The sequence below is a fragment of the Armigeres subalbatus genome, chromosome 1 (genome assembly GCF_024139115.2).
Source record: "Armigeres subalbatus isolate Guangzhou_Male chromosome 1, GZ_Asu_2, whole genome shotgun sequence".
Lineage (NCBI taxonomy): Eukaryota > Metazoa > Arthropoda > Insecta > Diptera > Culicidae > Armigeres > Armigeres subalbatus.
In genome coordinates this window covers 9,212,843-9,227,133 of record NC_085139.1, presented here as the reverse complement: position 1 = coordinate 9,227,133, position 14,291 = coordinate 9,212,843, and the positions used below count along the sequence as shown (strand labels likewise).

Genomic DNA, 14,291 nt, shown 5'->3' with positions numbered 1-14,291 from the left:
GCAGTAACACAAGAATTCTCGATCGAAAAATGAAATATATGTTCGGTGTCAACAGTATTTTTAGTATAACTTCTGCTAGTTTCATCATATGAAAATTGTTTTTATATGAACATTTTCCTTGAAGTGTCAGGAAAAAAATGTGGTGCCTGGATTTTATATTAGGGTTTCTTACCCCATTCCCGGCCTAACATGCATGCGACTGCATTATTTAATTGATATTTATGATAGGAAGCAACTTTTCCTAAATTTCGTGTGCCGTGCAATACTGCAGTGGGGTTCACTTCTGCTAAAAAATAGCTTTTCTTGGTAAACATCGTTTGAAAAGCTTATTTGATTAAAATTAACGAGGTCCAGCACTAATTTCAGTCATAGCGATTTCATTTCCGGCCCACTTCCAAACCGGTTCCCGGCCTAAGCAAAATTTCGCTCAATCTCTCAACGCCTTACTCTCATCCTCTCTCGGGACGGTAGAAAATGCGACGTAAACAAAAATAAGCACGTTCAACGCCGACATGATGCCAGATGGTATTATTTATAATAATTTTATTTGGTTGAAAAGATATACACAGGATTTTGTTTTTACACGTTTTTTCCCCCCCTTTTTTTTGGATCGTGTGACTTCAATTTTACACCAAACTATTCGCAACATGTTTCAAAAAATCCAAAATAAATAAAAAAAAAATCACTTGATAATTAATATACGTTAAACATTTAGGATGAGTGGAAAATTGAGAAAATGTAAATCGTGTAAAAACAAAATCCAGTGTATTCACTCATCCAAATTACTTCCAAACTCTTAAAAACTATATTTTTGTCACTTTTCGAAATCGATAGAATTACAAATAACATGATACGGTCAACTAATTAGAAAGTTTCCCTATGAACGTTGAAGGATTTTGTTCATACTAAAAAGACTCCTGGCCTTCTGGCAGCACGGTGGGGCTATAAGTTCTTAGGCCGAGGTGAATTTTTGTTCGGTTTGAGGATACATTTTAAATGTATTCTAATATGTTTATATTAGTTCTAGTGAATCGAACTACTAGAAAAGATAAAAATGCGTGAGTTTAGAATTATTGTGTGCTTCAAGCAATGATTATGTCGAGAACTGTGACGATTTTCAGTTAGGTGTTTATATGAAAATACCGTTTTGTAAAAGTGGAAAGATTCACTCCGGCTCAGTGGTGTAGCAACGGAGAGCGAATGTACGGAATCTACATTTTTATTTTCTATAATTGGACCAATTAGAAGTGAAATAAATGGTTGAAAAATATTGAGTATTGTGCGAAATAAATGGGAGACTTCTTTAAAATTAACAACCATAAACCTACAGCTTCCAAAAGTGTAAACCTTTAGTTTTCTGTGCAGTGAGCCGGGAATCGGGTCCATAGGCCCAAGTAGTGATTTACCCTATTTGCTTCAAAAAATTTAAAAATCAGAATAAATTTTAGGTTGAAAATATCCCCTTATATTGTAAAAAAGTCAAATTTTCACCGATGAAATATTTTAATCAACACAGATCCTTAAACTAGAGGTCAAAACTATGACCTAACGGCTTAACATCCGAGGTGCATTCACTTTGCATAATAGTTGCCTTTAAACATAGCGTGCCGCAGATATTCTGAAGAATTTTCTGTTTTAACGATGGACGTGCCAAACTAGCCGTCTACATTTATCTAGACTGAGCAAGCTAACGTTAAAAGATCCATTCTACTAGCCGCACTCTTCTACAATTATGAAACATTTTCAGAGTAAATTTCGAAAAATATACAACAGAAACTCAACAGGCAATTTCCGCGGATAATCCGAACATTTTCCTGAAGTTATTTGGAACAATTTCTTATGTAAATTCCAAAGAATCTCCTGCTGAAATCCAAAACAATTTTCTTTAGGGTTACCAACAGAATAATTCTGTTGGTAATTCCGAAAAATTCTCGAAACTTCAAAGTAGTTTCCGTGGAAAATCCAAAAATAATTTCCAAATGAATATTTTGGAAAAAAACTTGACTTTTTGAAAAAACTTGATTTTTCAAACGAAATTCGAAAGATTCTTGCGTTAATGTCTTCAAATATCCCGAAAAAAATAAAAAAAAAAATCTCAAAGGAACGTAAAAAAAATCGTCACGCCGATTTCCGCCGCCGCCGCCTAAAATGGCTTTCAGCGTGACGCCGAAAACGCCGCCGTCGCTGAATATCGGACCGGCGCACATCTCTAATTTGGTTAATAAACAAAACCTCTTGCTATGGATTTCATTCTGTACATTCCGGGGTGTCCTACATGCAATTGTTTGAGTACTGCATTCTGTAAGAACAGTGGAACAACTATTCGGGCAAGGAACATTAGGGTACCCATCTGCTTCACAAAATGATTCACGCCTTTTGCAGAAACATTGCAGTTCACTGGAATTTGGTACGGTTGTCCATTTGTGTCGAATGATAGTTTGGAGAACTTTATCCTGCTTCGTTTCTTGCTGAATCATCTGATTCGTCACTGGAAACATTGCTGTAGATTCGGTTTGACATTATGTCAGGGGATCACAACACAATTCTCACGTAACAGGTATTCCTTTTCGTGATCAAATAATTTCTAGCCGAAGTAGAGATCCGTCTGCAGTGTACAGGGTTGTTCAATAAGTTCGAACAAACTTTAAAAAAAATTTAAAAATTGAGATTAAACTATTTCTTTTTCCGGTTGTATTTCATTGGAAGTATTGTTTATAAGGAACGTTTGTAACATTTCTTTTGGAATGATCTCTATTTTGTACTTCTTCACGAGCTTCAAATGTTTCTAAAACCCATCGCAAGCGGCATGCATGGTCTGCATGGGCATTTCGTTCCAGATTTTGAAAATTACGTCTTGCACTGGTCCAAGTTACTGACCTTGTATTCGTACAGCTTTAACATAATAAAGGACCAAACAAAAAAGTTAAGAGGGTTCAAATCCGTGAAGCTTGGAGGTCGCAAAGTTGTGTCCAAAAAGTCGAAAAAATTGTCCCCATATTAGGCGAAAATAGCAATTTCCGTGTATAAAGGGTTATCGTCCTATTGGAACACGTAGGGCTCATCTACGTCTTAGCACCGGGCCACTGGGGGCATCAATCGTCCCCAAAACCTTAGTTTTGTAGGACGCTGCAATGATTTTGACCTTCAAAAACGGCTCTTTACGATGTCCCCATACATTTTCAACGCGCGTTATAAACAAACAACTAGTGTCAGAATGTCAACATCACACACATCCGATAGCGTATATATACCACTAACGCTTACACCAATACTAATACAGAATATGTACATTGGGCTTACAAACACAATGCTCAAACATTTGTATTAGAACTTATTGAACACCCTGTAAACCTCCGGCCAAAAATCATACGATGAAACATGGTACAGGCAAATACACGAGCTAATAAAGAATTATTCTTCTTTCTCACCCTGTACATAGTTCTTCTGAGCATCAGTTAGTGTCCGAGAAGCATGGCAAACTGCTCGATTCCTTCATGAAAACGGTGGAAAAGAACGGCACCCAAACCATTCATGCTGCCATTATCATGTCCTGTCGGGTTATACTGGGTTAGCAGCAGGTCTGATTGTAAGATTTGCTTGAACTTGTTGAATGATTCCTGACACGCTTGATTCCAGTTCCATTTCGTATCTGTCTTGGGTAGGGCATCCAGTGGTTGACGATTGGCTTAACCTTTCCTGGCTCAGGTCGAACTCCCTCATCATCAACGATAAGTCCAAGATACTTGATTTGCTTTATGAAAAAATATCAATTCTCAAATGAAACCCTTTATTCTCGATTCGTGTAAACAATCGGTCAAGTTGTTCAATGTGCTCTTCTAAGGTGTCATTTGCAACCATTATCGAGATATCCACTAACATTTTCCAAAACTGCTATCATGTTGTCTACGATGTGCTAGAACTCGTCGGAGACCGTCTTGGTACCAGGGGAAAGACGATTGAATTGGAATAAACCGTTATGGGTATTGATTGTAAGTATCGTCTTGGACTCCTCTGTGACTTCTACTTGAAGACAAGCGTCCGATAAATCAATTTGAGTAAAATATTTTCATGGCAGCCAGCTTTGCAAATAAGTTTTGTTGTAAAGGTGCTTCATTAAGTACGGTTGAATAATCCGCTCAAATTTTTACTCGACCGTTCGATTTTCGTACAGCAACAATACTGCCGTCATACGCATATTTGTCCCATGTTTGCTGGGATTCATATGTACATGGGACAGTTATGCGTAGAACGGCAGAATAGGAGCTGCCCACTCGGAGCATTGAATCGACGAAATGATTTTCAAATCTTGTAGACGTTCCAGTTCGGCTTCAATCTATTCTGTTGACGGAACAGGACGCTTTGAACGATAATCCAAGGTCTTCACCGAACACGTTTTTGAACTTGAATTTTAGTTGGTTTACAAACTCTTCTGATCTTGGATGTGATTTTGAAGAGACTTGATTGCAGACTGCATTAAACGGAAAATTCCACAATCTAAAAAGCTCGATCCATTCCATACCGAACAAGTTTAGAACCATTGTAATAAAACATCTTCTTTGGTTCAAGTTGTAGTCTTATCGGATGCCCATTGATTTACAAGTTAACGAACTTACGTATGGCTGCGGTATTCACTTGATTGATAGTATAGACACCTTGCGTCTTAACTACAGCATTACTTTTAGAGAATCGCTTTTTTTCTTACTCGTTTACTTGAAACGTGAACAATAACCTCCTCTATATCCAGTTTTATTGCAAGATTTACATTCATTTTGAAGATAGGAGTAGAGTGTAAAATAATCGAAAATCGTAGTTAGAATTCTAGGCTTCCGGGTCGAAATTGAAGTCGTTGATTGCGCTTGATAGCGAGTCAATCAGAAATTCGCCTTCCGGACAGGGATTGAACTTATCATTTCATTATCATTTAGTATTCAGCCAATAACTCATTCCAAAGGCGGAGTTCCGAAAAGTGTTGTATAGCGGACTTCTAGCGCTAGTTCCCCTCTACAACTTTGTCTAAGGGTACATTGCTCTATGTCTAATATTAACAGCGTGAAACGCTAGGATCACTCAATATACTAAATGATAATAAGTGTTATTATCATTTAGTATATCAAATGATACTAGCGTTTCCCGCTGTGAATATTAGACATAGAGCAATGTACCCTTGGACAAAGTTGTAGAGGGGAATCAGCGCTAGAAGTCCGCCATACAACACTTTTCGGAATTCCGCCTTTGGAATGAGTTATTGGCTGAATACTAAATGATAATGAAATGATAAGTTCAATCCCTGCTTCCGGATGCTGCTGAATAATACGGTGATTACCGCTCAAGTAACCAATAAGCACTATATTCCGCCAAATCGGCTATATAGTGCTACTTTAATGCTTATAAGTTTTTAAATAGCCGTATAGTGGCCCTGTATGGCGGTTTGGCGTAATATAGTGCTAATGGTTACTTGGGCGTCCCCTTGTCCTTCTTGATCAAAGAGAACTTCTGCAGCCTAAAAAGCTGATAAGTCTTCGAAAATTCGGTCTTGGTGTTCCAAGATCCTTAAAAGTTGTGCTTCTGAGCCACATGAAAGGGGTCTTTCCATCCTCTTAAAAGGAGGCTTTGATCATCTAGAAATGACGTTGCTAAGCCGTTTAAAAGTAGGCTTCCAAGCTTCTTGAAAGAATTCCGAGCCACTCGAAAGAAAGTTTCCTAGCCATTCGAATGGGAGCTTCCAAGCCTCCTGAAACTGGGCTTCCGACCCTTTTGAAAATAGACTTTCGAGCCACTTGTGGGGGTTGGCTGAAATAATTCCGAGCACCTCGAAAGGATGTTTCCAAGCCTTTTAAAAACAGGCTTTCGAGCCTCTTGAAATGACGTTGCTGAGCCTTTTGAAAGTAGCCTTCCAAGCTTATCGATGGAAGAATTCCGAGCCCTCGAAAGAAAGTTTCCGAACCACTTGAAAAGGGGCATCCAAATCTTCTGAAAGGGGTCTTCCGACCCTTTTGAAAAGTGGCTTTCCTTTTGAAAAGAGGCTTCCAAACCACTTGAAAGGGAGCTGCAGCTGGCTGAAAGAAGAATTCCGAGCCCCCTGAAAGGAGGTTTCCAAGCCTCTTAACAGGGGACTTGAAAGAAAGCTTTCGAACCACTTTGGAAAAAAGCTTTTATGCCTCAAGGCTTCTGAACCTACAAATTCAATATTTTAGTTAACGAGTATATTCTTAACATATTTCATAATTTTGTTTTGATCAAGTAGACTGCTTTTGAAGATTTTTTTTTATCTTTTGTCCCACATACACTGATCTTTTGTCCCATGATTTGATTTACTGATTGCTATACTGCCGCTAACCGCAAATCGAGCACATCTGTATATGGAGGCTCATATACAGATGTGCTCGACTTGCGGTTAGCGGCAGTATATATTATGTACAATACAAAGTCTCGCAATATAAATTTATACAATTATTAAAACTTTACCGATACATTTTTTATTGGAACAGTAATACGTCCGCCATTACGCATTTTCGTCCGAGGTACCCCCAGGGGTCAGTGAAGGTACATGTACCCCAGGTTGAGAACCGTTGTCTTATGCGAAACCCACCCGAAAAACTTCGTGTCGCTCAAATTTGACTGAATGAACCGAAATAATATGATAAAGCTGATGTCAGTTCCCGTCAGCGGCAACTATCATATATATAATAGCCCTGTTTGTCTGTCCGGTGACTAGCCAACCAGACGCAGCACGCGGGGAAATTTTCACAAAAAATAAAATATTTGACACTTTAATTCTTTTTTACTATCAGATGCAGAAAACAAAACCAGTGACAACCTTAGACAACCACACACAGTATTTGATGGAAAAAATCACAGACAACAGACGTTGAAAATTTTGATTTTTTTTAATACTCTTAAAAATTGAAAAAAAAAAACACTTGCCACGGGCGCTATTGCGTCCACAAATAAACTAGTTTTGGGCTAGAAGACATATCTCCGTTTTCGGCCAGAACCATCCGCTAGAAAGATGTTTCAACCTTCTCAATGACTTGTCTGATTTTGATTTTAACGTTAACAGGACTTCCTTTAAAAATAGCATTAGGCAACTAAATGTAAGTTAATTTTAGAAGCAGCAGTCTGTACAGCATAGCTGAAGACGAAGAATTTTAGAAAAGAAAAGAAATAAATGTAAAATAAATGCGAAAATTCTTCTGTTCCATCAATTTAATCGAAGCCATCAATACATGGCCACGAGTATGCCACGAGGCATACTTTCTATCGGAGCGAAGAAGTGCCATGATATTTTAAGTATTTTGCCAAATCTGCTAGCTGGGACTTCATCCCAGTCCCACTGATGATATTATTTATCGATTGTTTTGACGTAATAGAATTTATGATATGAAAACAGAATACTTATTAGTTCCCAATGATACGAGCAATCACGACCAAACGTGGTTAACAATCTTATTTATTCTAGTGTTTGAATAAAATATGATCTGATTCAATTGTAATTTGTAATTCAATTCCAGTTGACATATCTCAAATACCTATTGCCAATATTTCTTGCGCCATTTTTTAACCTCGCGATGGATTTTTGTAATGAAATATCTCAGCAGGGCTCTTCAGTTTGCTGGTTGCCATCGATGAACACCGCCAAACCCCTTGCTTTTGATTCTCTGACATAAACAAGAACTTGACATCATCCATGATGGCTTATCGACCACAGCTGAAATAAATAAATTTTTAATATGAAAAATGATTTACACGACAATTGAGAAAAACAGTTATAAACATTATCACTACACTGCCTGGAAAGGTAAATACTTTCGTTAGTACCGAAAAGAGGTACTAGAATGTATAATGACATGGATTTGGACATATTAATGGCACCTCGAACATGTGGCTCTAAAATTAAAAAATCTTTTATTTTCGCTTCACTACGTGTCTCTTTTGCACCAGCGTCTGTTTGTACCACTCTTCCAAATTGATACCGGATAGATCCGTCTCCTCAAGGACCGACGAACTGATCCGTTTGTGGTCGTTCGCGTGGCAGTGCTCCGTCAGCTTGATAATTTTGTTACCCTGGCAAATGACGCGTCCATTGCATTTGGAGCTTTTGTAGCGAATGCACAACCAGTAGGAGCGTGTTTTCCGGACCCGTTCGCAGCGATAGATGAAATTGCCCAGCGTTAGCAATGGTGCACCACGCTGGCTTCTGATGAATACGCGATACTCGGTGGCATCTTCAACAGTGTACTGAAATACTGTAACGAAAAGAAAACCAACCATTATTTTGGTTATTAGAGCAAACACGTGTTTTTGTCCACGCAGTTGATATAAAACACATTTGTCTTTTAGATTCATCGATGGTTTTATTACTGTTTCATCTGTCGTTTCGGATATCCTCTTTATATATTTGATAAGTGCCTTTACTCATTCTCTTAGACCGATTCGGTTTCATCAACTATGACAAGATTCAGTCTTGTTCGAAAACCCATCAGTGATAAATGTGCCAAATCATTCATCAACAGAAACGACGCAACGTAGTCTTTGAGCCTTATGAAAACTACGAAACAATGAATACGTTACTTGTAGATAATGGATATTGCATTTAGAACACATTATTTTTTATGTAATGCAAGTCGATTAAAAAAAATCGGAAATGTGACGTTGAACGATCGATTTCAAGTGCAAGTTAGTAAAATTCTTCTCCACAACACTCAGAGAGCAAAGTTGAAGTTGAAGGTCAGGAAGGCTTAGGATTTGTCGAGTTAATGTTTGTGTAGAAAAATGAAAGAAAATCACGAATTCACGATGGTGTAACTCAGATATAGGACATGCACAGATAAATTAGGATTCCAATTTGGTTTGCATTTGTATTGAATTTGAATAGGATTCTATTAGGATTGGATATGATATTGGATTTGGATTGGATTTGAATTGGATTTGGATTGGATTTGGACTGGATTTGGATTGGATTTGAATTGGATTTGGATTGGATTTGGATTGGATTTGGATTGGATTTGGATTGGATTTGGATTGGATTTGGATTGGATTTGGATTGGATTTGGATTGGATTTGGATTGGATTTGGATTGGATTTGGATTGGTTTGGATTGGTTTGGATTGGTTTGGATTGGATTGGTTTGGATTGGTTTGGATTGGTTTGGATTGGTTTGGATTGGTTTGGATTGGTTTGGTTGGTTTGGATTGGTTTGGATTGGTTTGGATTGGTTTGGATTGGTTTGGATTGGTTTGGATTGGTTTGGATTGGTTTGGTTGGTTTGGATTGGTTTGGATTGGTTTGGATTGGTTTGGATTGGTTTGGATTGGTTTGGATTGGTTTGGATTGGTTTGGATTGGTTTGGTTGGTTTGGATTGGTTTGGATTGGTTGGATTGGATTGGTTTGGATTGGTTTGGATTGGTTTGGTTTGGTTGGTTTGGATTGGTTTGGATTGGTTTGGATTGGTTTGGATTGGTTTGGATTGGTTTGGATTGGTTTGGATTGGTTTGGATTGGTTTGGTTGGTTTGGATTGGTTTGGATTGGTTTGGATTGGTTTGGATTGATTGGTTTGGATTGGTTTGGATTGGTTTGGATTGGATTTGGATTGGTTTGGATTGGTTTGGATTGGTTTGGATTGGATTTGGATTGGATTGGTTGGATTGGATTGGTTTGGATTGGTTTGGTTGGTTTGGATTTGGATTGGTTTGGATTGGTTTGGATTGGTTTGGATTGGTTTGGATTGGTTGGTTTGGATTGGTTTGGATTGATTTGGATTTGGATTGGATTGGTTTGGATTGGATTTAGATTGGATTTGGATTGGATTTGGATTGGATTTGGATTGGATTTGGATTGGATTTGAATTGGATTTGGATTGGATTTGGATTGGATTTGGATTGGATTTGGATTGGATTTGGATTGGAATTATTCAATACATATAATAAATTCTGTTGAATACTCAAAGCACTGGATTGTACCGAAACGTCTCGGTCAGATCACACCATTTTCCACAGACAAACAGATTCAATGTGATTTGCTCACTTCTTAGCAACAGGAGTTTTTTCCTCCGTGATCATCACACACTCCACTGGCACTGGCACCGGCACCGGTGGAAGCCGTTTCTTTCTCGCCGGTATCACTTCCTCGTCCCGCTCACGGGCGTATTGCTGTCGCAGTTTGGCACACTCACCGGCTTTCCGACGTTCGAGAATGATTTTGTGATTGTGGAAGCCTCGAAGCTTGATAGTTGGCTTATCGTCTTTCTTGGCGCGGCCAGTTGTCGCCCTGGCCGTACATCTGCCGACATGGAGGATATGTAAATGAAGTGTCCTTACTTTGATGTCAAAACAAGGGATCATACCTTAGTACTTTATCCTGATTACAGGACCAGAATTGCAACTCTTCGGTTGTTTTCACGCGCATGTATAGGTAGCCATTGACGCATAATTGAGTTTTTCCTCGTTTGCTGATCACGAAAGATATATCTACAATTAAAAAAAAAATCTTCAGTTAACAAGTAAAAATCTAGTACTACAGACGAAAGTACTAAAGTTGAATATTATTTGAAAATGGCTTGATTATATTTTTATATTTTTTTAAACCTCTACAGCACATCTACACAAAACAATTACTTCGAATCAGCATTTTCCGTCGTGTTTAAAATGCACTCTACTGGTATCGGTCTCAACCTTTTCGCAGTTCGTGGAAATGTTTCTTTCTTTTGTTCAAGAGCGAACTTTTTCATCAATTTTGCGCTCTCTCCCGGTTTGCGCCGTTCCAGAATGATCCCATGATTGTGCAGGCCACGCAGCTTGATAATAGGCTTCTCATTCTGCTTTGGCCGACCAGAAATAGCACGAGCCGGACAACTGGAAATCGAATTTAATCATCATCGAACCGTGTGGAAAAGCCAAGAGATTCACCTACCGTAGAACTTTGTACTGACTGCAGGACCAGTATTGGAAATCCTCCGTTGTTTTCGAGCGTATGAAAGGATATCCGTTGACACACAGCTGAGTTGCACCCCGTTTGTTTAATATGAAGGAAATATCTACAAGAGATGTAATTCATTTGTTAGTTATTTTTACTAATATAGTAGTACTAGAATAGAAGAAAATAATATCAATTAAAACTTTGATCCACATATTTTTTAATTAAAAGCTGTTTTAATTTTGCCTTCCTTTGTCGCAAAATGTTTACTCAAATTCAATTGTAATTCGCTATAAATTAGACCCGCTATATTGCGATTGCACAATCCCCTACCACATTCCGTGGCAGTGCACAACGGATGTCATCGAGTAAAAATGTTTAGCCGGCCTGCTGTCACAGGCTTCCGGTGGATGGCTATGATCGTCGCAAGTTATGCGAATGAAGTGCTGATCACCGATTTGTTTCGTCACCGCTCGAGCCTTGCAGCGGAACCGGGTGTAGTTGCAGCACTTCCAGTTGGTAGTGTTATTCTTCTGCTTCTCACGGAAGTACCCATAGCTGCCATGCCACAGCATCAGATGGCCATGTGTATTTTTACCGAAGAAGGCATTCGCATAAGAACCTGAATTCGAATGTAAACATAATGTGATGTTAGTTTCGCACTGTTTCGTCATAGAATTGTTGAAATACTCGTCAAAAGCTTAATTGATTAGTTTTACTTTTTTCTGTGAAATATGGATCAATAATTAGTTTGTAATTACACGAGAAATAATCAACTGATGGAATAAACGTCCACAAAACCTATAAAACAGAAAATTCTACAAGCTCGCTACTCTCTTTAAATCGATTTTGGTGGGACCATCGAGTAGAAATTGATTACTAGTTAGAGAAAAAATATGAAATCATTTATATAGAGTTGGAGAACATATCGAGTTGCTGAACATCAGGTTAGAGAAAGATCGATCGCTAATGTGAATGGTAAGCATTGGAAAGTGTTTAAAAGAATACCAAATTATTGATCGAATTCTTGTAATAATTTTCAACACCGTAAATGGAATGAAGTACTAGAATTCAGAGTGCTTTTTATATTTTATTCAACATGGAAACAACATCGAATAATTGTCACATTTGATCATAGTATGACTATACCGAAATTCAAACAGAGATAGTCTCTTTGGAAAATATTCAAATATACAATTTGCAATACAATATTCAAATATCCAATGGTTCCTTCTTGATCGCCACCGGTGACGGCTGCGAAACCTGTTCTGTTACTAACGATGTACGTTTCAACTTTGACCGCGGATGGTTGTGTGGAAACAGACCCATTCTGATCTGATTTCCGTTGCGGGTTACGGCCCGTGCTTTGCAGGTTTTCTTCTTGTTACATTCCCACATAATTGAAAGCTCAGAAACGCGCCTTTTCAGGTACTGGTAACCGTCATAGACCAAATTTAGATTTCCTTTGCGATTTTTCACGTACTGGAACTGATCGAGCATGTGCCACTGTGCGGCACTCCACTTCGGGACACGTTTTACACACGTACACTGGAAGGCTGGAATGAATCGGAGATTAAAAATAATGATCTTAATAGCGTCATTTGGTGCGAATTCGTTTTTTCGAGTTCTTTTATGCTTGTGAACGCAAAAGTGGCTAAGTTTGAGTAAACTTAAAAAAATGACAGATCCACAATTATCACTGCCACTATTAAGTTAAATTTAAGTTTGAATCGGATATTGAGCTATTGATTCCGACAGCTAAGTAATCAGAAACCAGTTATCTGAAAAATACATATCAAATTGTTAATAAATTATTTTATTACCTTAACAGCGCTATAAATAAAATGAAGTACTAGAATTTACAATGCCTTTTGCTTATTTTCTTTACATTCGAAAAAGAATAGTTGTCACACAAAGCATCACACAGTACGTAGCTAAAGGCATAGGTGCGTTCAGGTTATTGAATTAATATCAATTTCCAAGGGTTCTTTCTTGATCGCTACCGTCGATGACACTGATGACATTGGAACAGGATATGTTATCAATAATTCACGTCTAATCTCTGGACGCGGATGATTGTGTGGCATTGGACCCATTCTGATCTGGGTGTCGTTGCGGGTTACGGCTCGTGCCTTGCAAGTTTTCTTCTTATTACATTCCCACATGGTTGACAGCCCACTCACACGTCTTTTTAGATACTCGTAACCTTCATAGACCAGATTTAGATTTCCATTGCGATTCGTTACGAACTGCAACTGATCCAGCATATGCCACTGAACGACGTTCCGCCATGAAACACGTTTTGCACACGTACAACACTGGAATGCTGAAATGAATAGGAGAGCAAGAAAAATAGTCCAGATTAATTATTATTTTACAATAATTGTACGAATTATTTTCTTCAAAACCCGTTTTTTCTGAATGAATGATTATATTTTTAGTGTAGTGTATTATACAACGAGGCATAATCAAAATGGATGACAGGTTTCCGAAAATATTACACATGAAATTTGAAATTTTAATTCACGAGCGCGAAATCTGTCCGACTCCTCACGGCGAATCATAAACTTCTTCATCGTCGTCCTCAGCATCCTGCGTTTTGTGGATGGGATTCTTCCTCCGATACCCACGGCTGCGAAGCTTGTGATTCAGTCTGGCAATCACCTTCACAATAGCAAGCCTCAGGTTTTCATGGGTGACTCCATGTGAATGCCACGCTTCTGAAAAGAAAGTCGCATTCGTGAATGAGACCAACATTTCAGAGATAGAACGGTCACACTAACCGATCATACAGTCGGTAAATATTATATATTTACGCATGGCCTTTTTCTTTTTGGCTCGATTCGTTTTGCCGTAATAATTGTATCCCAGCAAGGCCTCATCCGAAAAAAGGCTTGCAAAAATACTCGCCGCATCATGGTTGGGAGGTTTCGCTTCCCGTAGGAGTGACACCTGCGAACAATAGACACGAAAGCTACGTCAGTACTAGATCAAACTCATTTCAACCAGCTCTCTTACGTATTGATCCCGTACTTCTTGGTTCATACGTGAACTTTGTTCCAACCGATCAACGTCCTCTTCGGATTGCAGCGGAAAATGAAATCCATCGACGGCAGACTCGAAAAATGGTCTGTTTTGAGGAGCTCTAAAGGGCCGTGCAGTCATCCAAGCTGTTCGGCCAAACGACACGAATGGTAAATCTGCGGCGATGAAAATTCAAAAATATATAAATTCTTATGACATATGAACTATAAAAAAGATATGTTCTAGTCTTCCATTTCGACAGATTGTTGGTTGGAAGTAGATTTGTGTTATTGTAGTACTAGAACTCTAGTCTGATTTTTCAGAATTATGAATCAAGTAACTGGAAAAGAGAAA

The 14,291-nt window shown here is 38.4% G+C and overlaps 3 protein-coding genes across 5 annotated transcripts in view; all 3 read right to left on the bottom strand.

Annotated features, from left to right (window-relative positions):
• LOC134221523 (uncharacterized) overlaps positions 1-7,704 on the bottom strand; it is a 43,727-nt gene extending 36,023 nt beyond the window's left edge. For both annotated transcript variants that reach the window (XR_009982357.1, XR_009982358.1), the window contains exon 1: positions 7,530-7,704. The gene's annotated coding sequence lies outside the window, so the exon portion shown is untranslated. The remainder of the gene's footprint in view (positions 1-7,529) is intronic.
• A 182-nt stretch (positions 7,705-7,886) lies between these two features.
• On the bottom strand, positions 7,887-10,776 carry LOC134221466 (FLYWCH-type zinc finger-containing protein 1). Of its 2 annotated transcripts, none has more exons than XM_062700659.1 (4): positions 10,616-10,776; positions 10,345-10,468; positions 10,174-10,280; positions 7,887-8,246 (listed from the first exon to the last, which is right to left on the bottom strand). In XM_062700659.1, the coding sequence occupies exons 1-4, from the start codon at positions 10,626-10,628 to the stop codon at positions 7,906-7,908; spliced, it is 585 nt and encodes a 194-aa protein (XP_062556643.1). In that variant the 5' UTR covers positions 10,629-10,776; the 3' UTR covers positions 7,887-7,905. The 2 variants fall into 2 exon arrangements, with proteins under 2 accessions (XP_062556643.1, XP_062556648.1); XM_062700664.1 differs by having other exon boundaries at positions 8,108-8,246; positions 10,026-10,280.
• A 371-nt stretch (positions 10,777-11,147) lies between these two features.
• Positions 11,148-14,241, bottom strand: LOC134221539 (uncharacterized). Its single transcript, XM_062700736.1, has 4 exons — positions 13,932-14,241; positions 13,697-13,865; positions 12,737-13,633; positions 11,148-12,469 (listed from the first exon to the last, which is right to left on the bottom strand). Exons 1-3 carry the CDS (start codon positions 14,076-14,078, stop codon positions 13,464-13,466), a joined length of 486 nt encoding a protein of 161 aa, XP_062556720.1. The 5' UTR covers positions 14,079-14,241; the 3' UTR covers positions 11,148-12,469; positions 12,737-13,463.
• Positions 14,242-14,291: the final 50 nt, after the last annotated feature.